At 42.8% G+C, this 24,898-nt stretch overlaps 1 protein-coding gene across 1 annotated transcript in view; it reads right to left on the reverse strand.

The window, feature by feature from the left end:
- Positions 1-767: 767 nt before the first annotated feature.
- Positions 768-24,898, reverse strand: part of DIPK2B (divergent protein kinase domain 2B) — a 58,882-nt gene continuing 34,751 nt past the window's right edge. Inside the window, exons 3-5 of the mRNA XM_037135038.2 lie at positions 5,533-5,706; positions 4,119-4,407; positions 768-3,006 (exon numbers count right to left, since the gene is read on the reverse strand). Of these exons, the coding sequence (XP_036990933.2) occupies positions 2,666-3,006; positions 4,119-4,407; positions 5,533-5,706 (804 nt within the window). The 3' untranslated portion in view covers positions 768-2,665. The remainder of the gene's footprint in view (positions 3,007-4,118; positions 4,408-5,532; positions 5,707-24,898) is intronic.

Consider the following 24,898-nt stretch of genomic DNA (forward strand, 5'->3'; position numbering starts at 1 on the left):
CAGAGCCTTGTGAAAGCCAACTTCCTGCTTCATCCCCATGTGTCCTCACAGTGAAGAAAAGGCCAGGGAGCTTTCTGGGGTTTCTTTTAAAATGGCATGAATTCCATTCATGAGGCCTCCACCCTCAGGATCTAATCACCTATCATGGGCCTTACCACCTAATACGCTCACCTTAGGGGTTCAGATTTCAATATATAAATTTTAAGGAGACATGAACATTCAGTGTATAGCACATGGTGCATGAAAAACAGTAAGCACAAACATCCGAAGAACACAAACATTGTCTTCAGAAAGAACAGCTTCCCAGCCCCTGCTCTGTGGCCAGCCCTGTGCTGGTTGCTATGAGAATACACAGCTACCCCCACCATCCTCAGAGATCTCCCAGCTCGAAGGAAAGGTGGGACACAGAGCTCTCTGGATTTCTCTTTGGGATTAGCTTCAAATGGGGCACAGACTTTTGGCTCAGGGGTACAAATATGCGATTCAGAAAGGGCTTGTGGGAGCTTGTGCTGTCAGAAAAAGCTTCTGGTCAAGGTGAGACATCCAACAGTCTTAAATGATGCAGAAGAGGAATGGAACCAGCCAAGCCTTAGCCCTAGGTATAGATACTAACATACTCCTTCATGTTGGGTCTGACTTTTGAATCCATCACAACAGACTGGAGCTGGGGGTACTGCAGGTTGGGTTCTCTGGAAGCAGACACTCAGATGAAGTTCATAGTGTGTATTTATCTCTTGAGCTGCAGTAACAAATTACTACAAAGTGGGTGGTCTGAAGCAATAGGCTTTTATTCTGTCACAGTTCTGAAGGCCAGAAGTTTAAGATCAGTTTCACAGTAAGGTGTTGGAAAGGGCTGTCAACCCTTATCCTTCAGACCAGGCTAGAAGGCACCTGTCTCAGACAGACTCTCAGCCTGCCTGACCCTGCCCTTCCAGAAGCTTGGCCTGTCATCTTCACTGTCATGGCTGCCCAAGGGATAGTGCCCGGAGCAGTCAAAGGCAAACCCCTGAAGCAACTTAGCTGCCATAAAATAGGACTATTTTTTTTGGCTTAACTTTAAATGTGAGTGAAAGAACCAGAATTGGGTAGGCCAAGGTAAGAAGCAGAGGCTGAAGGGGAATGCAAGAAGAGCATGGACTGGTAGCAAGTCATTCTTCCTTCCTAAGCCTCAGTTTCTATGTCTGCACTGTGAAGCCTGTTAAGTCAGGCCTTCTAACCTAAAGGTGGTTATTTAGAGGTAGGAAAGAGAGAGTTAACTGAGAAGTCCCTGTGGGGTACAGGGCTGGCAGAGAGGCTGGGAAAAAGTTCAAAGAGCTCACCACTAATGTCTGTGGGGCCAGGGCAAAAATATACATGGAGGCCCACATACCATATGGTTAAATATTTAAAAGCCATAAAGCAAACTAACAAACATTTGGCAAAATATGTTTTGTTTCTGACCTTGAATAAAATTTATAATAACCTGTAAGGTCAAGTTTCACTGAAAATTCTCAGACTCCTTAGAGTCCTACATTGGAGGTCACAGTATGGAGAAAGCTGGCTTCGGTCTAGCTGTGCCTACAATGAGAATGGTCTGCTCATAGACCTCTTGCTCCAGGGAGTGGAACTGCCTAGGTGCCCTGTGCTGAGCTTCAAAATCCATCATTGTGGTTGGGCTGAGGCCATGCCTCCCCTGGGTTGTTCCCTGTAGCAGAGGCATAAGGGCTACCCATTGTTGGAGATTTGTTGCTCATCTAATGGCTAGCTTTGGCTCAAGGACACCCTGACAACCTTGCCAAAGCTTTCTTCCATTGTGTAAAACAGTCTAGGATACTCCTACTCAACCTTTGGGCTCGGACTTGCAACCTGACCTGCTGGCTCTTCCAGCTGTTTCTGGGTCCCTCCTTCTTTCCTTCCACACAAGCCCCTTCCTTAATATAATCCTTGACTGTTTTATCCTGTCTTGATACTCGCTTCTCAGAGGATCTGGATGAAGACACTGGCCTCCAGCCAATTCCTTACTTCTTACCTCTGGCTCCTTCCCACATCATGATGTGTTTTATTTGTACCTGTATGAGGCCCCAGACATTCAGGGCATGTTCTTATCCATATGTGCCTTTGGCCTGCAGTCTTCTTACCCTGGGGTGGTATGGGGAGTGTGACAGGACAGCTAGCTCAGGGGTAGAGGGAGCAGGAAAGGGCCCCTTTTGTCTGAGTCTAACCTAATGTGCTACTGGCCAGGGGCCTTACTCTTCACACCAGCCTCTTGACTTCCACTGTTCTGCCTCATTCATCCTGACTGTGTATACTTCTGAACACACCTTATAACTACCTGGGCTGAGAGTAGGAAGCATGTTTCCCTGGCCCTTTACATCTCTGTCTTCTTTCACTAATTCAAGACTCTGGTGAAGAACAGAGGAAACAGAGGCTCAGAGGTTGAGTGAGTGTCCACAGTTAGATCATCTGATGCCCACCTCTGGCTCTTTTGTGATGTTCCAGCCAGTGGAGACAATGACACCGTCACACAACTGCCCTCCAGCCATTGGAATGTTCCTTAGTCCCTGGGAAATTAATGTGCATTTCTGCTAATGTCTAAAACATCTGCTTTTTTCAACTTTGCAACAACCCAGCTGAGAAATGGAGAGTCAAGGATGTTGTCCCTGGAGGCCAGCCAGGCTCCAGCCCTTTAGAACTCATCATTGTACTTGCAGTCTGGATAGCGGTAGGCAAATCTGGGATCACAGGTTCTCAGGGGTCTCAAGATGTTCTTCAGCTGGCTGGCAGCCCCGAGAACTTCAGGGTCTGGGCGGGTACCCTCCCCACACTTAGCCAGGAGGACATCTATCTGCTCCTGCACTGGAGAGGGGAACTTTCCCCGGAGAAGTTGAGGCAGCACCTGCTGACACACCAGCACCAGGCTCTGCTTCTCAGGGATGGTATCACAGGAGGGCAGCTCAGTGTTGCAGCCAGTAACCAGGCAGCTAAAGATGTCTTTATTCTCTCCTGCTCTGGTGGCTGATTGGCTCTCTGGAAGAGAAACAGGAAATGTTATACACCGTACAACCTGCTCTCCTTGAGGGAGATGCCATTAATTACAATTGCTGGACGAAGTGGTATACTCTTTTAGCATTTCCTGTCAGCAGGAGATTTAGGGCTCTGGAACACAGTGGCCCCTGCTGAGAATGACATGAGAGGAACTGCTACAATAGGTTGATGCCTGGGCATAGAAAACACACTTACTCCTACCAGAAGTTGGGCTTATAACTATAGGGCTCACTTCTGTATCATGATTCTCCCTTTTTTACTACTGAATAAGGGAACTCAGGAAATTACTAGAACCAGTATTATTTGCCCTTCAAAAATACAAACTTGGTAGAAAGAACAGATAATTCAGAATATGCATTCAATGGGTTATAGTGGGACTGATATTCAGTGGTTTACATATCCCAAATATTCTGAAATCAGCCATATTTCTTCTAATAAATGCAAACAAGGAAATGAGTAAGTGTGGTTTAATTGGTCTATCTTGGTAGGCCTTCTCATATAAAAAACCCTCTGTCCTATTATTTGGTACATAACATTTTGGTCGCCATTAGAGACTGGGATACTCAAAGGGCTCCAGAAACCCCAATGAGTCTGTACACACTGTGAAAAACATGGTTACTAGTATACCTCATGTGGTGCCATGCTTTTTCATTGGAAACTTTATAAAAAGCAAAGGTGCCAAAATGTAAAATATACAAGTGAATCAGCCAGATAATTTTCAGGTAAAGCCTAAAAGCATCTGATGAGAAAGGCGCTCAGAGAAAGATAGAACCAGGATCAGTGTGTGGGGGGGGAAGGGCAGGACAGGTCCATGGACCACAGAGACCAAATTGGACAATAGCATTGCCCTTGGGGCCATGCCATGATGTAAACTGCCCCCACAGACAAGATCAAAGCGAGTTCCCCTTTGGAAATAGAGTTGGCAGCATGAATGCTAAAGTGGGAGAAGGACATTTAATCTGAACTTGGGCTGCTGTCCCTATGACATACAGAAACTAGAAAGGCCTAATGGTGCTATCTCTGGGCACCCTTTCAAGCTCCTGTCACTTTGACTTCCCTTTTGACAGCTGTTCAGCCAGGCCCATGCTGAGTACCTTCCTGCTTGTCGATGACACCCAGGGCACTAGCATCCCGGATGAACAGATGCCCATTGTTAAAGATGCCAAACATGGCAGCATCCATGTGGGTGAAGTAGAGGAAGTAATTCAAATCATTGCTCCTCAGAGAATCCAGGACTCTGAGGAGCTGGTAGGCCAGGTCAGCTGCCTGGTCTGGGGGTGCACCATAGAATTCCTGCAGTACGCTGGTGCTGGTGCTGACCAGGAATCGTCCACAGGAGCCCAGGTACTTGGGCAGTGGCCATCCTTCAGCTCCAGGGAAGATCTGCCAAGCCAAGGGGAGGAGGAGGCATTAGAAGATTAGAGGAAAAAAATTCACAAACACAGTGTTCTCTTACTCTGTCTCTGCCTCTCAGTCTCCTGGAATGAAGCAACACTGGCACACCATTCCTCCCCTCTTTCTATGCTTGTTTTAGATGAATAGATTCAGAAAAGGAAGCTCTTATTTCTATGTGGTGGATTGCATTTTAACAGTGTCTCCAAGTGAGGTATAAGAATGTAAGCTATGAAAATGCTAAGGCATTTGCCAGGATTTTAGATGGTATTCAGATTCAAGGAAATATGTTTATTTTTAAGAGTTGTATAGTTGAAAAAATATAACTACTATGTGAGATTTCATAGATATCACTGCTTAGGAAGAGGCCATGGGGATAGTGAAAAGAGGGTCAAGTTAAAGATGATTTAGAGAAAAATATTTTTAAAAATAACAGTGCATGTGGAAGGTAGAGTGGAGATGGAAGAAGGTATGGGGGGATAAATGGTAATGGAAAAATAAAAAATAAGTAAAATTTAAAAGAATTAAAAAAATAACAGTGCAAACACCAAGTTCTGTAGTAGGCCAAAAATCATGAAGCCTCCCCTTGAGAGACACCAGTTTTGGGAACCACTGAACTGCCCAGAGTCCCTCTCCACTTCCCTGTCTTATTGACAAGAATATCCCCAGACTCTAGTGCTCATCATCATTCCCCCATTGACAGACACTTAGATTACTTCTATTCTTTTCTCCTTTCCAACTGTATGTACCTACAGAGCACTCCTCCAGGGGCAGGAGGGGTTGTGTCATTCTTTGGCTATTTTCCCACCCCCTGGGCTTGCTCAAATCTTACTGATCAGAGTTGCTGTCCTTCACAGAACCCTTTGGGGATACCTCATATAATGAAGGTGCCTGTTATACCCCCACCCACCCCAACTCTAACACCTCTTTCCTTTACAGCAACTATAGCACTTTTTCCCTGCAGAAGCCAATGAACTGAAAGCCAAAAAGGTGCTAACATGAGCTGGTTGCCCCAAATCATGCAATAAAAGGGGAGAGAGCTCAACCCAGGGTTGTCCCCCTAGGAGTCCAATGTGAACCTCTTTCCTGGAGTGGATTTTCGGGGACGCTATGTACCTGTAGGAGGATGGGATGTGTGTTGACAGCCAACGTGTAGAGCAGGCGCAACTTGTCGCGGTCTGTGAAGTGGTCCATGAAGATGCTACCAGCGTCAGCCACCTCTGCATAGCGCCGAACTACACGGTCCAGAAGTCGCTGAGAGGGGCAGCGCAAGAGGGGGCTAGGCAGGCCCTGTGGGGGGGGGTGGATGAGAGAGACTCTGAAGGTTGCCGAATACTTGTGGGGGGTCCGAGCAGGTCAGGGCACCAGAAAGCCCTGCTTGTGGGGGATATCTTAAGGTTGGGGGGCCAAGTGGGCCCTGGGAGGAGAGAGACCCCAAGAAGGTGGAGGGAGTGGGGAGTGGGCTGAGTGCTCCTAGGGGTTGGCACAAGAGAGGGAGGAAGAAGAGCCCTGGGGCGGGGGGTAGGGCAGGAAGAGGCCCTGCAGGCTAGGCAGGAAGGGGCAGGGAGGTCCCTGGTATGGAGGAATAGGGCCAGAGCTATCCTGGAGGCAGGGGACCCCCTATAGGCAGTCAGCAGGCAGTCTAAGCCATGGAGCTCTGGTTTGCATTCTCATCCACTATGGTGCCCCACCCTTCCCTTCCACAAAGAGCTGATCTCAGGCTGAATTGATGAGATCGGGCCTCTGCGATTGGCCTTTTTAATTCCCTCTTCCATTTCATTAGGATGACACCAGTTATGATGTTGCACACTGGCATCTTATGTATGCCACTTTGTTCTTCTTGGGATAAAATTGGAATATGGGCCTAGGCTTATTTCCCATGACTTTCTAACTCTCTCCCACACCTTTCTCCTCAGGCTGAACAAAGACAATGAGCCTACTAATAAAAGCAAAGAATCATTTCAGAACAGGGCACTGACACCCAGTCTGCCACAATTAACCCTGGCTCCACATATACTAGCTAGCTGTGTGACCTTGCACAAGTTAACTTAGTCTCTGTGGCTCCATTCTAAAATGAGGTGCCAGTACTAACACCCTAAGAGGTCATAGGCATGAAATACATTAGTAGATGTAAAATGCTGGAACAGGGTCAGGTGATCAGTAAACACTCAAAAAATACTATCTGTTCTTATTAAATTAAAAAGCTAAACTCTCAGCACAGACAATAGTGATGCTAGGCAATGATACCAATGACAGCAAAAGTCAGACTTTGTAAGTGAGAACAGGATTTTCAAGTTCCAAGAGCTTGGCTTTGAAGATCACAAACCACACCTGAAAATCCCAGGGCAGAATATGTGTCCACAGTGTGTCTGTAGATAGATAATACCTGCCTAGAGGAGGCTCTAGCTGAGTGAGCCATTGGGATAGGCAGCTAAAGGCAGTCCCTAGAGCCCTGGGCACTGCAGCATGGGGCAAGGACAGCAATGTGGAGCCCTTGATCTGCCCGGTGGGAACCCAGGAGGGTGGAAAAACTTAAGGGGACCTTGAGGTCAGAGCCTGGAGTTTGGAGAAGGCCTGAACAGGCCAACAGAGTAAGTTATCCAACCATCCTGCTTGCTTGGGACTAAAAGTTTCCTGAGACACAAAACTTTCAGTGCTAAAACTGAGAAACCAAGATGGTTGGTCACGCTACCACAGCACCACAGCTTGATCATGGCCTTGGGCATCATAAGCTCCTACCTCCAGATGAAGGCCAGAAAAGACTGGCAGAGGCCAGTGTGGATGCTTGTTGATCTACTACAACCTGGGGACTTAACAGGGGCCTTCTGTGCAGGGTGGTATTGAGAGTAATTGTCTTACTTCTTCACCACAGTCTGTAACAGTCTATAAAACAGTCAATACAATTTCGTGGGTTTGTCAGTGTATGGTCAGTTTTACATGTCAACTTGGCTAGGCCATGGTGCCCAGTTATTCAAACACTAATCTAGATGCTGCTGTGAAGATATTTTGTAGGTATGGTTAACATTTCCAGTCAGTTAACTTTAAGTAGGTGAAATGCTTTTTGATAATGTGGGCGGGCCTGTCCCAAACAGTTTAAAGGCCTTACAAACAAAACTAAGGTTTCCCTGAGAAAGAAGAAATTCTATCTGTGGACTGTAGCGTGAGCTCCTGCCTACGGATCTCCAGCCCAAGGGTCTCCAGCCCACTGAATTTGAGATTTTTCAATCCCCACAATCACATAAGCCAACTTCTTGAAACAAACCTGATTTACATATACATAAAATCATATATTATACTATATACAATTATTTTATATGTAAAATTTATACTAATAAATCAATCACATGTCAATTGAATATGAATTAGTAGTTAATGTTTGATATTTGTATAATATAATTATAGTTACAGAGAATATCTCTATAATACACACACAGATTATACACTGGCTAAGGGTAAAGCACTTGTTCCTTGTGAAAACATTAGCAACTGAGACCAAAACTAGATTTGCTTTCATTTTTGAAGCTTCTAGTAAAATTTGAGTACACAAGACTTAACTTTCTCAATGAGTTGTTTGACCTTCAGTTGGGTTTTATCTGCATTATTGTGTGTGTTTGCTCAAAACACACCACTAGTAACATTAAGTATCTTTATTTAAAGGGTTCTTCCCAGAATGGAAGTATACAAGTTAAGTTGTCTAAACAAATAATTCTGGGGTTCTGATGGAGGTACTTAGAAAGTAAAAGAGCTATGCTTATTATTCTTCTCTAGAAGGTAGAGTTAAGAAGCTCATCAAGCAAAAAAGTGATTTCCCTTCCAGCAGACAATTTAAGTTAGAAGGATTGTCAGTAATCTTGCCAGAATTGCCCTAGCTTCTTCTCAAGTTCCATCCCATGGGCAAGATCTGCCCAGTCTGAGGGTTCCATCACAAGAAGAAGATGGCATCAGGGGGACTATATCTTAATTGGAGTTGGCTGAGTGATGGCCCTTTCTAGAGACCACGAAGTATGCTGGAAAGGGCCTGGGCTTTGAAGCTGTCTGCCTGCCATCAGAGAATGTTGTGTACGTGTTGCCTGTCCCCACTGATCCTGTGTGTTGGTGAATTCTGGGTGGGTAGGGGAAATCACGGGAGCTGCATGTGGAGGGCTGATGCAGAATCCTCTGTAGTGATTGATGATTGAAAACATGTTGGGCAACACACAGTTAAGGAAAGGAGGCCAACACTTTCTGAAAGTTCTAAGTGTCAGGCCCTATGGCAAATTTTTTCACAGGGATCATCTCCTCAAGCACAAAAACTGAGCCTTTAGTTTTCTCTTGCCTTGGCGACTCTCCTGGAAATTTAAAATTATTAATTACAGAGAGCTTTCAAAATTTGTGGAAACCACAGTGATATTAATTTTCACAGCCCATGTTGGCAAATGCAAATGGTAGACTTCATTGTCACATGAACTCATGAAATGATCCTATTTTCCCAGGGAACTCTAGTGTAGAATTGCAGACTGGTACAACCACTATAGAAAACAGTGTGGAATTTCCTCAGAAAACTAAAAAAGAATCTTCCTTTTGACCCAGCAATTACACTGCTAGGATTATATCCTAAGAACCCTGAAACACCAATCCAAAAGAACCTATGCACCCCAGTGTTCATAGCAGCACAATTTATAATAGCCAAGAGTTGGAAGCAACCTAGGTGCCCAGCAGCAAATGAGTGGATCAGAAAATTATGGTACATTTACACAATGGAATTCTATTCAGTAGAAAGAAAGAAGGAGCTCCTACCCTTTGTGACAACATGGATGGAAATGGAGAGCATTATGCTACATGAAATAATCCAGGCAGTGAAAGACAAATACCATATGATCTCACCTTTAATAGGAACCTAAATAACAAAACAAACAAACAAGCAAAATATAATCAAAGACATTGAAATAGAGAACAGGCTGACAGTGACCAGAGGGCAGAGGGGAGGGAATTTCAGGAGAAAAGGGGAAGGGTTTTCAGGAACAAGTATAAAGGACACATGTACAATAACAAGGGAGAGGGTTGGGAAGGTGGGCTGGGATGGGGGTAAAAGGAAGAAAACTGTACTTGAACAACAATTAAAATAAAAAATAAATGACCCCATTTTCTAAATGAGAATACTAGGGTAAGGACCAAGCAATGTAAATGGCTTGTTAAAGATCATGCTGCTTATTGGTGCTCAAGCCTATTTCCATGCCCAAGTCTCAGTAGGGCATTAAAATTATTTAATGGGAAAAGAAAGGGGAAAAATTGATGATTTCAGAATAGTGTATGCTAAATTTTACTGACAATCAAAGCCTTTAAAGTGCTATAAAAATATGGATCCCTCGGCCTCATCTACAAATTCTGAATAGGTATGTCCAGTGAGGGCCTAGGACTCTGCATTTGACAGGTGTCTCGTATCGTTCTTGTTATTAAGTAAGTCTGGAAAATGCTTGTGGGGAATATGGAAGAGAAGGGGGTGAGATGTGATTCAGCATTCCTATTTAGGAGCTTTGAAAGTAGTCCTGGGAAGACTTCCTCCTTTATTTTGGACACAAATACAAATGATTGCGAATTCTTCTTGATGGAGTGTGGACATGTGATGTAAAAGCACTTTTTCATCATTTCCCTGTTATCTGTCATTTCCTATCTGTTGATAAAAGCCCAAAGCATTATCCTTTAAAAGGGACTATGCATGCTGTAATAAGAGTGCTCCTGAAGCCCAGACAACCTTCAAAATCCAACTGAATGAATCTTTCAGGAGGGAATTACAAATGCTTAGTGAAAAGATGGGTTTCTGACTCCACCAATCCCATCACAGGGGCTGCTCTGCCTTCTTGGAAGCTTTGAACCTCTCTTCCAGAGAGACAGGACATCTCAAGCTGAAGGAGAGATCTGTAGGACCAAGTTGGAAGGGCACTGGTTGTCCAAGGGCCATATACTATCTTAGATTGGCCATTAACTTCACACAGCATCTCAGGGTAACATAAACGAAAGGAAAGATGAACTCCTAGATGCCTCTATTTTTATACTTTCTATGTTGGGTCAGGGATGGGTGAAGGTGCTAAGATTGTCCTTTTGGTCCTTTTGGCCAAGAAACGTTGCCAGAAGTCACACTGCCAAATAGTCCACTTGCACATGGTGGAAAGACTGGAGAAGTTGTTCAAATTCTGCACTATGCCCTATTTTGCTAGCTCTTTACAAATTGAGCACACTGCCAATTTACAAGCCTCATAGAACATGCATGCTAAAAGCTTAGCATGGTGAGAGACATGTGTTTCACACATAGTAAATGGTACATATTATTATCAGTATCATTGTCATCAGCATCAGCATCAGCACCAGCATCATCACTACTACATTATAGACACACTTTCTAATCAGCTGTGGTACTCTCCATGCCCCGTGTTTCCTTCTAGTTGAAGCTAGAAGAGGATAAGACCCTCTCTGATGGGATTGTGGTGCCTGATGTGAAAGGCTCTGCTTAATGGGGTGTTGGTGAATATCAAGCCAATTATTCTCTTTCTCTTTTGGGATTTAGACTGGGGATACTGGTTAGAAAGGGGGGACAGGGCAGAGCTATAGAAAGAAGCAGAGATGCCATGAGCCAAGGTGACCCAGGGCCCATAAGAAGCACTACATGCATAGTTGCTGGACCTCAGAGCTGCCTCAGGTCCTGGAAGCTTCCAGGCTCAGTTCTGGGCCAGGGATGACCTTACCACAGACTCTTTTTCCAGAGAGTGGGTTCATTGAGTCTCTGCTCCTTGCCTCCAGGAGAGTCAAGCAGCCCACCAAGGCAGAGGAAGGTGGCTTCACTGAGGCCAGAGGGAAGGGCAGTGGGTTAGGATTGGAATCTTTGTCTAACCAGAACTCAGCTTCCACCTCTGCAAGAGGAGATGATGGAATGGCAAGAGGACTCAGGAAGACAATGTGTGTGAATCTTTAAAATACTCAATGTTCTGGGCTCTGGTATAGCCATATTAACCTCAAGCTCATTTCCCATATATTTTTTTTTAATTTTATTTAGTTATTTTTCAAGTACAGTTTTTTTGTCTATTTTTCCCATCCCAGCCTCCCCTGCCCCTTGCTCCCCACCTCCCTCCCATTTCCTCCCCCCCCCCTTAGTTCTCGTCCCTGTGTCCTTCCTATTTGTTCCTCCAAATCCCTCCCCCTTTTTCCCCTTAACTTCCCTTCCTTCTCCCCTCTGGTCACTATCCCCTTGTTCTCTATTTCAGTGTCTTTGTTTTTTGGGGTTTTTTTTTCTGCTTACTTGTTTGTTTTGTTGTTTAGCTTCCTGTTAAAGGTGAGATCATATGGTATTTGTCTTTTAGCACCTGGCCTATTTCACTCAGCATAATGCTTTCCAGTTCCATCCATGTTGTTGCAAAGGGTAGTAGCTCCTTCTTTCTCTCTGCAGCATAGAATTCCATTGTGTATATGTACCACAATTTTTGGATCCATTCATTTACTGATGGGCACCCATATTAATATCCCGCTTGGTTCTGGATGACTTTTGGCTGCTTCTCCAAAGCAAATTTACTCAAAAGATGAAGACTTGGCGAAAAAGGGAAGATGGCAACAGAGTAGGACAGGGCAGATTCTAGCTCTGGTACTCGTGGGTGAAAATCCTGGCAGATCTATAGAGAAGCAGCGTACTAAACCATCGGTTATCCAGCATTTGTGAAATTAAAAGAACAGAGATTGTGATGGACACTGAAACACTAGACAGTGGCAGGTCAGTGGGGTCTTGGGGACCGGAGTGGAGACAAAGTGGTGGCGGGGGCCGGCGCCCCTGGCCAGGTGGCCCTGGTGCTGCTTCTATGGTCAGGGTCCAGAGCCATCGGTCTGAGACCAGCACCAGAGGTGTCTGCCACTGGAGCCTGGGCACCCAGTGGCCCCAGTGGCCACCAGCTTGGGCCAGCAGTTCCCCCACTCCCTGTATAAGCAAAACTGGACAACACCAGGTAGAGACCTGTCTGCTTGCCTGCTTGCATTATCAGGGAGGGTTACAAAGACACAGGGCCCTGTTCAACTGCAGACTCTGTGGTCACCAGCCTGGGAGAATTGAGAAGCACATTGTCCTCACTGGTCTGGCTGAGGATTGGGCTGGGCTGAGAGGCGGGCTGTCTGGAGAGTTTTTTTGTTTTTTTTGAAAGTGGACTGAGGTGTTCTCCTGCCAGGGCAGCTTGGCTTGCTTCCAACCTGGCCTTGCAGCAAGCCGGGGGAAAGCAGAGGCATTTGAATCCCTGCCACAGGACTGGGAGGCACCCTGCCGGTTTTACGGGTCCCAGAGAGCCCAGCGGGCGCGCACAGGTGCGGAGGCTTCTGAGTCCCCTCCACAGTACTGGGAAGCGCCTTGCTGGTTTCACCTGGCCCGTGTACACAGGTGCAGAAGTGGTTGAGTCCCGCCTCAGGACTGGGAAGGACCCTACCAGAAACCGTGGAACCCAAGTAGCTTGGCGAGTGTGTGGGCGCCCACACCCCAGTCTGGTAGCCTGGCTGGTGCGTGCACTTGCACTGGCATCCAAGCCCACAGAGAGATCCTGCTGCAACCAGAAAAACCAGTCTGGACAGTTTGAAACCAACAAGGGAAGGGTTTTTCAGATGTTGTTGTTATTGTTTTTTTCCTTTCCCCCCTTTTTTAGTAACTTTTTTGCATTTGTTTAGTAATATTTTATTATTGCTATTATTTTAGTAAAAATTTTATTATTGCTTTATCTTTCTATACTTTGTTCCTCTCCTTTCTTTTTCCCTGTTTTAGTCCTTCTTCTTTCCTCTCAAAATTATCGCTTTTACCTCCCTTCTCCTGCCTTTTTGTTTGTTTGTTTGTTTGTTTCTTCGTTTTCTTTTACCCACAAGAGACACAAACAACTAGGAACTGTGAAAGGACCAGAGTGGGACCCAAAGAGGGGGCATCTCGACAGTAGAGACAGAGAGACAAATTTCACTTTCCTATAGCAGAGAAACCACGAGGTGTTGCATATTTTTCCTTATTCTCACTTCTTTTATATTTTAATAGTATCTCTGTATTCCTCCTCTTTCTGTATAGACTTCTTAGTCCTGAGTGGTTATATTGTATTATTAGACAGGTTTCCCTGTTCTTTCATCCACAGTGTTTTGCTAATCCTCTATACTCCACGCCACTTGTTTTCCTTTAGCACACTACTTAAAGCTCTATACCCCCTACTCAGACAGATCACATAGAGTTTGTTATATGAGTGCTGCTTTTATATTAGTGTAAATAATAGCTGATCTATACAACAGTAAATACTTCACAACACATCTCCCGGATCTTAGCCCATTGTACAGGTCCCTGAATTCTATTACTGTAGTGATTAACTCAATTTGCTCACACACTACACCTATTTACTGTTCCTTACACTCACCTTACCTCAAAATCTGACCATCTGCAACCTCGCTGCTTTCTAGTTCCAACTCACAAGCCTTCCCTCCCCAACAAGAGGCTTATCTTTTGTCCATCCTTTTGTAAAAGTGGCAAATTGGGTTGATGAATATGGTTAACACTATATATAGCCAAAAGATTGCCTATCTCCTCTCTACCGACTGTGACTGTAAATATCATAAAACACTCTTCTGCTGTCATAAACCATTTTGCCTCCCCCCCAACTGATTACACACACACGAAAAAAGGAGTAGGTGGAAATGGAGAACATCAAGATATCTGAAGGAGTCTGCGCCACTGAAATTCACAGGTATTATACCACAGAAGTTCACAACATAAACCCAGGGAGTCATAACTGATCAATTTTAGAAGCTGAGGCTAACAAGAAGAGTCTCACAAACAATGGGAAGACAAAGAAACAATCCCCAAAGGAAAGAAAAAGCAGAAGCTTCAGAAAGAATGTTACATGAAATAGAGGCTATTCAACTATTAAATTGTGAATTAAAAGCACTGGTTATCTGGAAGTTCAAAGACTTCACAATGAGCTACCAGAAACTACAGGGGAGCTACAATAATCTCACTACAAACTATATCAAAATGAAAAAGGAAATAGAAACTACCAGCAAAGGACAAGAGGAAATGAAGAACACAATTTCTGAATTGAAGAACACAGTAGAAAGTTTCAAAACTATAACTGATAAGGCAGAGGATTGGATCAGTGAGTTGGAGGACAAAGTATAAAGCATCTCACAGAAAGAGCAGGAAAATGAAAAGAGGCTCAGAAAGAATGAAGAGGGATTAAGAGAAATGCAAGACAATATGAAACGTAATAATATCTGAATAATGGGAATACCAGAAGGTGAAGAAGAAGAATAAGGAATAGAAAACCTATTTGAAAAAGTAATGATGGAAAACTTCCCTAATTTGATGACAGAAAAAGTCACACAAATTCCAGAAACACAGAGAGTCCCAATCAAGAGGAACCTGGAGAGGCCCACTTCAAGACAAATCATCATTAAAATGGCAAAATTCCAAGACAAACAGAGAATCTTAAAGGCAGCAGGGAGGAAAAAAAAAGTAACATACAAGGGAGCCCCAATAAGGTCAGCTACTGACTTCTCAATGGAAACACTCCAAGCAAGAAGAGAATGGCAAGAAATATTCCAAGTAATGAGAACCAGAGGCTTGCAACCAGGCTACTTTACTCTGCAAGGCTCTCAGTCAAGATAGAAGGCCAAATAAAGAGCTTCCAAGACAAAAGAAGTCTAAAAGAATATGCCTACACCAAACCAGTCTTACAATACTAATAGGACTGCTTTAAGGAAAGGAAGGAAAAGTGAGAGACAGAGAGGAACACAGGTACAAAAATGGCAATGAATAAGTACCTATCAATAATAACCTTAAATGTAAATGGATTAAATGCTCCAATCAAAAGACACAGAATAAGGACTTCCGCCAAGATGGAGGCATAGGTGGATGTGCCGTGCCTTCTCACACAACCAAGATTAGAGAAAACTAAATATTAGCAACAGAAAACACAGCCAGAACACGGAAAATTGAACTTTTCGGAAGTCCGTTAACAACAAATTCTTCAGCCTGACCGGTAAGGGGCGAAACCAGTGGCTGGCGGAGCAGGGTTGCACAGGAGGACTCGGCCAGACACACTCAGGCCCACGGAATACAGGCGCAGGGTCAGACCTAGTGAGCGACCCAGCGAGCAACCAGGCGAGCCACCTCAGGGGAGACAGCCGGGCCCGGGGCTGCGTGTTGACTGAGGTCGCGCATTTGTGCCAGGGTGGACAGGCGAGGGAGTGGGCAGTTGGACCGGGCCGGCAGGTCCCCACGGCGAGCAGCAGTGGAGGGCGCCACCATTTCCCTGCTCTGACCCCACCTCCACATACAACGTCATAACCCAGCGACTCTGAGTGGCCCGGCCCAGGTGAACCACATAAGGCACAGCTCCTCCGCACCCAGCAGTGAGAAGCGGTAGAGGGGGTCGCCATTTCCCCGCTCTGGCCACGCCCCCACATACAGCGTCACAACCCAGCGACCTGGGAATCCAAGGCGCCAAGGCGCCGCTTCTCACACTTAAAGGGCCCGATAGACCAAGAATGGCGCAGGAGGATCTCAGAGCCCCAGAGCCAATAAATCTAAGCGATGAAGAAATAGCAAAACTCACAGACACACAGTTTAAAACATTGGTGATCAGGATCCTCACAGAACTGGTTGATTATACGGACAAATTAGACAAATATATGAAGGCAAAACTAATTGAAATGAATGGAATTGCACAGGACACGAATAGCAATGAAAAGGAAACTGGGACTCAAATCAATGGAGTGGACCAGAAGAAAGCAAATAATGGCCAAACAGAAAAGAGTCAAGAAGCAAGAATTCAAAGAAATGAGGAGAGTCTTAGGAACCTCCAGGACATCTTTAAACGCTCCAATATCCGAATTATAGGGGTACCAGAAGGGGGAAAGGCACAGCCACCAGTGGAAAACTTATTTGAACAAATAATAAAGGAGAATTTCCCGAATCTGGCAAAGGAAATAGACTTCCAGGAAATCCAGGAAGCTCAGAGAGTACCAAAGAACTTGGACCCAAGAAGGAACACACCAAGGCACATCGTAATTACATTAGCCAAGATTAAAATGAAGGAGAGAATCCTAGAAGCAGCAAGAGCTAAGGGGACAGTCACCTACAAAGAAGTCCCCATCAGACTGTCAGCGGATTTCTCAAAAGAGACCTTCCAGGCAAGAAGGGGCTGGAAAGAGATATTCCAAGTCATGAAATCTAAAGACCTACAACCAAGATTGCTCTATCCAGCAAAACTTTCATTTAAAATAGAAGGACAGATAAGGTGCTTCTCAGATAAGATCAAATTCAAGGAGTTCATCATCACCAAGCCCTTATTATATGAAAAGTTAACGGGACTTATCTAAGAAAAAGAAGTTAAAGAAACATGAACAGTGAAAGGACAACAAGCTCACAGTTATTAACAACCACACCTAAAACGAAAGCAAACTAAAAGGACAGCTAGATCAGGAGTGGAAACATAGAAATGAAGATCTCAAGGAGGGTTAGCAACAGGGGAGTGGGAGGAGGAGAAGAGGGGAGAAGGTACAGAAAATAAGTAGCATAGACAGTAGATAGAAAATAGATGGTGGGGCAAGAATAGCATGGGAAATATAGAATCTAAAGGACTTGAGACACATGGTCATAAACTAAAGGGGGGGTGATGGTGGGGATGGGGGGTAGGGTGGAGGGGAATAAAGGGGGAATAGAACAACTGTAACAGCATAATCAATAAAAAAAACTATAAAAAAAAAGAAAAAAAAGACACAGAATAGATGAATGGATAAGAAAGCACGACCCTCACATATGCTGCCTACATGAGGCTCACCTGAGGACCAAAGACCATCACAGACTAAAAGTGAAAGGCTGAAAACAAATTTTCCAAGCAAATGGACAAGAAAAAAAAGCTGGGGTAGCAATCCTCATATCAGACTAAATAGAATTCAAAAAAAAGGCCATAAAGAGAGACACAGAAGGTAACTTCATAATACTCAAGGGAAGAATCCACCAAGAAGACATGAACATTGTAAATATATATGTACCAAACACAGGAGCACCCAAATATATCAAGAAAATCTTAGAGCACTTCAAGAAAGATATTGACAGCAATTATGGTAGGGGATTTTAACACCCCACTAACAAAAATGGACAGATCTTCCAAACAAAATATCAACAAAGATATTGTGGCATTAAACAACACCCTAGATGAAATGGACTTAACTGATATATAGATAGAGCCCTTCATCCCAAAGAAGCTAAATATACATTATTTTCAAATAAACATGGAACATTTTAAAAAATAGACCACATGACAGGACACAAAATGAGCCTGAACAAATTCAAGAAAATTGAAATCATACCAAGCATCTTCTCTGACCACAAGAGACTGAAATTGGAAACCAACCCCAAAGGAAAAACCCAAAGCACCCAAAATCATGGAGACTGAATGGTATGCTATTAAACAATGAATGGGTCAAGAATGAAATTAGGGAAGAAATCAGAAAGTTTCTGGAAAAAAATGAAAATGAACTCACAACAACCCAAAACTTCTGGGACACAGCCAAGGCAGTCCTGAGAGGGAAGTTTATAGCAATACAGGCCTACCTAAAGAAGATAGAAACATTTCAAACAAACAACCTAACCCTATGCCTGTAAGAACTTGAGGAACAACAACAAAGACAGCCCAGAGAAAGCAGAAGGAAGGAAATAACCAAGATCAGTGCAGAATCCAATGACACAGAAACTAAAATCACAATCCTAAGGATCAATGAATCCAGGAGTTGGTTCTTTGAATAGATAAACAAAATAGACAAGCCTTTAAGTAGGCTCATCAAGAAAAGAAGAGAGGACACAAATAAACACAATCAGAAATGAAAGAGGAGAGATTACAACTGGTACCACAGAAATAGAAGGGATTGTAAGAAATTACTATGAAGAACTGTATGCAAAGAAATTTGAAAATCTAGGGGGAATGGACACATTTCTAGAAAAATATAATCTTCCAAAACTCAATGAAAAAGAAGCAGAAAATCTGAACACACCAATAACAGCAAAAGAAATTGAAGCAGTAATAAAAAAACTCCCATCACACAAAAGCCCTAGACCAGATGGTTTCACAGGAGAATTCTACAAAGCATTTAAGGAAGAGTTAACCCCTATTCTTCACAGACTATTCCAAAAAATCCAGAAGGATGGAAAACTCCCAGATTCTTTTTATGAAGCCAGCATCATCCTAATTCCAAAACCAGATAGAGATACAACAAAGAAAGAAAACTTCAGGCCAATATCGCTGATGAACACAGATGCTAAAATTCTCAACAAAACATTGGCAAACTGCATCCAATAATACATTAAAAAGCTCATACACCTTGACCCAACAGCTGACCCAGTGGGATTCATCCCAGGTATGCAAGGATGGTTCAACAATGGCAAATCAGTAAATGTAATACATCACATAAACAAAAGCAAAGACAAAAACCACATGATCACATGAATAGACATGGAAAAAGCTTTTGATAAGGTACAACACCCATTTATGATAAAAACACTTAGCAAAGTGGGAATAAAGGGAGCATTCCTCAATATAATAAAGGCCATGTATGAGGTATATACAGCAAACATCATACTCAATGGACAAAAACTAAAAGCTTTTCCACTAAGATCAGGAACAAGACAAGGATATCCACTTTCATCACTTCTATTCAATATAGTATTGGAAGTTTTAGCCACAGCGATCAGGCAAGAAAAGGAAATAAAAGGCATCCAAATGGTAAAGGAGGAAACAAAACTGTCACTGTTTGCAGATGACATGATAGTGTACATGGAAAATCCTATAGACTCTACCAAAAAACTGCTCAAACTAATTAATGAATTTGGCAAAACAGCAGGATACAAAGTCAATATCCAGAAATCGAAGGCACTTTTGTATACCAACAATGAAGCAACAGAAGCAGAAATCAAGGAAAAAATTTCATTCGATATAGCAAAAACAAAAATAAAGTATCTGGGAATAAACCTAACTAAGGAGGTAAAAGACCTGTATGCAGAAAACTACACAGCACTGAAGAAAGAAATCAGGGAAGACACCAACAAATGGAAACATATACCGTGTTCATGGATTGGAAGAATTAACATAATCAAAATGTCCATACTACCCGAAGCAATATACAGATTCAATGCAATACCTATTAAAGAACCAATGGCATATTTCACAGACATAGAACAAATACTTCAAAAATTTACCTGGATCCATAAACGACCCTGAATAGCAGCTGCACTTTTGAGAAAGAAGAACAAAGTAGGAAGGATCACAATACCTGATATCAAACTGTATTACAAGGCCACTGTAATCAAAACAGCCTGGTACTGGCATAAAAACAGGTACATAGACTAATGGAACAGAACAGAGAGCCAAGAAATAAACCCAACTCTCTACAGTCAATTAATATTCGACAAAGAGGGCAGTCACATAAAATGGAGTAAAGATAGCCTCTTCAACAAATGGTGTTGGGAGAACTGGACAGCTATGTGCAAAAAAATGAAACTTGAGCACAGACTTACACCATATACCCAAATAAATTCAAGGTGGATAAAAGACTTAAATATAAGCCGTGACACCATTAAAGTCCTAGAGGAGAACATTGGCAGCAAAATCTCAGATATTTCACGCAGTGACATTTTTATTGATATGTCCCCTAGAGCAAGGAATATAAAGGAAAGAATAAACAAATGGGATCTCATTAAAAGAAAAAGCTTCTGCATGGCTAAAGAAAACAGTATTAAATTAAAAAGACAACCAACTGTATGGTAAAACATATTTGCCAATGATACCTCAGACAAAGGTTTAATCTCCAAAATATACAAAGAACTTACACAGCTCCACTTTAAGAAGACAACTAACCCAATTACAAAATGGGAAATAGACTTGAACAGACACTTCTCCAAGGAGGATATACAGAATATCCAGAGACACATGAAGAGATGCTCAATATCGTTAGCTATCAGAGAGATGCAAATTAAAACCACAATGAGACACTACTTTACACCGGTCAGGATGGCTACCATAAACAAAGCAACAAACAACAAATGCTGGAGAGGTTGTGGGGAAAAGGGGACCCTTGGTCACTGTTGGTGGGATTGCAGACTGGTACAACCATTATGGAAAACAGTATGGAATTTTCTCAGAAAAATAAAAATTGACCTGCCTTTTGACCCAACAATTCCACTGCTAGGATTATATCCTAAGAATCCTAAAACATCAATTTCAAAGAACCTATGCACCACAATATTCATAGCAGCACAATTTACAATAGCCAAGAGTTGGAAGCAACTTAGGTGCTCATCAGTAAAAGAATGGATAAAAAATTATGGTACATAGACACAATGGAATTCTATGCAGCAGACAGAAAGAAGGAGCTACTACCCTTTGCAACAACGTGGATGGAACTGGAAAGCATTATGCTGAGTGAAATAGGCCAGGTGTTGAAAGACAAATACCATATGATCTCACCTTTAAGAGGAAGCTAAACAACAAAACAAAGAAGCAAGCAGAATAAAAACAAATACACTGAAATAGAGAACAAGGGGATAGTGACCAGAGGGGAGAAGGAAGGGAAGTTAAGGGGAAAATGGGGGAGGGATTTGGAGGAACAAATAGGAAGGACACAGGAACGAGAACTAAGGGGGGTGGAAATGGGAGGGAGGTGGGGAGCAAGGGGCAGGGGAGGCCGGGATGGGAAAAATAGACAAAAAACTGTACTTGAAAAATAACTAAATAAAATTTTAAAAAAAAAGAAGAAAATTTAAATGATAAAAAAATGAAGATTTACCATCACTAAACATATTTAAATACTTGTTCCAGTGGAAATAAATGTGTAGAAGAAAGAACATTTAACTGGTCTTAGAAGGAAAATCTAATACAAGAGGTGTGGCTTTCCTGTTCAGATTAGAAGTCAGCAGTTTGAGGTCACAGTACTAGCTGAAGACACAATCTAGTTCAGGACTCTTACCTTTCTTTCCAAGGACATATGCAACTGACTATCAGAGAGCTATGAATACGACCCAGTACAGGATCATAAATTTACTTAAAACAGTTTTTTTACTCATCAGTCTTCATTAGTATTTGTGTATTTAATGTGTGCCCAAAGACAGCTCTTCTTCTTGTAGTGTGGCCTAGAGATGCCAAAAGGTTGGACAACCCTGGAAGCCTTGGAACATAAACTTAAGGCAAATAAAAATTATTTTGTGTTTGCAAATTATAGCACACATGTTAAAGACAGCAGATATGCTAACTTCAGTCATTTTATTCTTCTTCTTACCCTTCTCAGTGGCAACCACTGTCTTCCCCATCAATGGATCAGGCCACAGACAGTGTCGATGTTGTCTATATAGAATGGTTAACCAGTGCATTTTTTCCCATGCAGTGGGAGGAAAAAGGGTTTTAAAGTTGGCCATCCTGTGCATGTTCATTGTGAAACATTGAAACGATATGGAATTGTACAGTGCAAAAGTGAAAAAAATCTGCTGCCACTCCCAGAAGCCACCATTGTTATGTGTGGGGATATACACATGTAGGGATACTAGAAGAAAAAAGCTCAAACATGATTTTTCCAGTAAGAAGGTTGCCATGGCCACCTTGATTTGGAATGCTGAGGGAAATCTCAAACAAATGAGTTTTTACTTGTAGTGAATTTACTGTTATCAAGCTCTCCTAACACCCAGGGAGAAGAGAAGTTCAAGTGCTAATAAACCTGTGAGTTGACTTTCTGGTTACACACCTAAATATCTTCTACATGATTTCATTGTTAAAGATGCTTGTGAAGCAGGGTTTAGGTTAGTTATTATCAAAGTTAATCAGTGTGTCATAATTAAAACGATGACAAGTCCACAACTTTATCAGTTCTTGTGGATAATGAAGGCAAACCTTACTGAACATTTCTTTCAGCTGCATTGTATTTAAAAGCATTAAAACCTCCATTTGGTTTATGTTACTAAGAGAAACAGCTTACAGTTCTTTTCCTGCCCCAGTAATTGGATTTTTTCCCTTTTATTAAAGTTCCTTCTGATTGATTTTCTTCTGAAACCCAGATACAACCTGAGGCTTCTTGGTTTGTTAACTTTTCATTCTACAAATGGCTGTCACCATGGTAATTATTATTTTTATTTTTATTCAAGTACAGTTTTATGCCTTTTATTCCCATCCCAACCCACCCCCAGCCCTCTCCACCTCCCTCCCATTTCCACCCTCCCTTGTTTTTGTTCATGTGTCCTTTATACTTGTTCCTGCAAACCTTTCCCCTTTCCCCCTGAAATTCCCTCCGCTCTTTCCTCTAGTCACTGTCAGGCTGTTCTCTATTTTAGTAATTATTTTGAAAAACAATTTTCATGGTTTTAAAAGTTTACACATCCAAAAATGTCCTCATAATTCTCAGTTGTGATACTTTATCGCACAGCTCATCCTCTTAGCCACTGTTACTGGTACTAGAGGAGGCAGGGAATTTTGTATAGTAGATGGTTCTCAAATCATTTCAATTGTGCCTTGAAGTTCATAAGATATGGTAGATTTATGATAAGCCTCTTCCTTATAGCGAAGTTTCTCTTTGCTACCATTTGCCTAGACTGATCAATTCAAGTTCCCTATAGCTCAGTCACTGATGGAAATTCAGGCTCAAAGGATAAAAGCAGAGACAGGAAATCAGTCAGGAGTGGGTCCAGAAATTAGAGTTTGTCTTGGATAATCTCAGAGTAGATAACATATCCAGGAGGGCTGAGTAGATGTAAAAACAATATTAAATTAAACACTAAATAAACTTGGTGGAGTGAGATGAAGGACATACAATGTTTCCCTTGTACTGGAAGTCCCAGCTCTCGCAGAGCTCCAGTTTCCATGTAAAACAGAAATTCAAAGTCTGGTTGACATCCTTTCCTTAGGCTTCTGTTTACATTCTTGGTGCATTCTACTTTGGGTGACAGTTATGTTTTTTAAGTAGCTTACGTTTTTTAATTTGCCAGCTCTGTGATTGGCTTGGTCAGTGTGAGTTGGCTCCTCTGTGGGTGTACTGGTAAGACCACCAAATGGCAGCTCCAAGAGAGTAGGGACTTTGTCTCATTAAACATTATGCCCCTAGTACTTGGTAGAAAGTTCACACTTAATATGTGGTTGTTAAACAAAGCAGTGGAGAAATTATTGAAAATCCAATCTTGGACTGTGGTGAATTTACCATTGTAAAATGCCAACCTCTGAGGCCCTTTGGGAGGCAGCAGAAATGATGGCCTTTCTGGGGACACACCTGTACATTGCTATGTATTATGACCTTTGAGAGCGATGACTAAAAACCATAGCTAACATTATTGACTGCTTGCTCTTTTTCAGAGACACTTCCATGGGGGTAGGCACTGTGACAGCCCACGATGAGGATTTTGTGTGTCACAATATATAGAGACATACTCAGGGTTTCCTACTAAGTGGAGGTCCCAGGACTCAAACCAAGGCCAAACAATACTGCCATCTTATATTGAACCTGTAGCCTGCTTGTTGTGTTTTCTGTCTCCTGTACTGTCAGGAGATTTGGACCTTGAGAGCAGGGCTTGGATACCATGTGTTCTCATTTCTCTGGAAACCCTGAACACTGGCAGGCTTATGGCAGATGCTACACCTCTTGATGTGCCCTCCCTTCCCTACTTTTTTTTTTTTTTTGCCAGATGCTGTTTGTATGTGGCCCCATCTTACTTTTTCCACATAGCCTCCCTGACCACACTCACTTGTCCATTCACCCTGCCTACCACTTTTAGGCTAATTTGTGGAAAGGTCCACTGTCCTCAAGTCACTTTTCTTGAGAAATGCAAATGCTCAATCTCTACCCCAGATCTGATGAGTCCGAGCCTCTGGGGAAAGGGCCAAGCAATGCTTGTGTGAACAAGTCCTCTAGGGGATTCTTATGCTCACTTAAGTTTGAGAACGCTGTCCTATAGAATGAAATTTAGCTTCCCACCATTACTTCCATTGCAATATTTACCCACTGCTCTCAACACATACCGTAATCATGGATCATAATACTTGCTGCCTCCCCGAATCATACCTTATTCTCAATTCCACATCCTTGCTCTACATGCTTTTCTTTTATTCTCTGGAAGACTTGCCAGTGACATTTTGCCTAGCTCATCCTTCCTCTCTCAGTTGAGCTCACACCTCCTCTAAGCAGCTTTACTGGCCTTTCACCCCCTGGCCCTCATTTTCTTCCCTCTCCTGAAGTTTGTTACACACACCTTATGCTGTATGTGTCAGATTTCTCTATACACATTCAATGCCTGTAGATAGGAATGTCGAGTAATTATGGTCTGTAAACTCCTTAGCTCCTAGTTGGGGGTGGGCACCTAAGAAGTCCTTAAGAAGTAAATACTGGGTCCCAGACAGATTGATATGCCACAACACACTTACTTAGAATGTTTTCCCAGACCCTGAGAGGCTGAGACATGCAGTTGGTTGTTTGTCCAGGAACTGTA

This window comes from Artibeus jamaicensis, unplaced genomic scaffold, assembly GCF_021234435.1.
Source record: "Artibeus jamaicensis isolate MK-2021 breed Jamaican fruit bat unplaced genomic scaffold, CSHL_Jam_final contig_60, whole genome shotgun sequence".
NCBI lineage: Eukaryota > Metazoa > Chordata > Mammalia > Chiroptera > Phyllostomidae > Artibeus > Artibeus jamaicensis.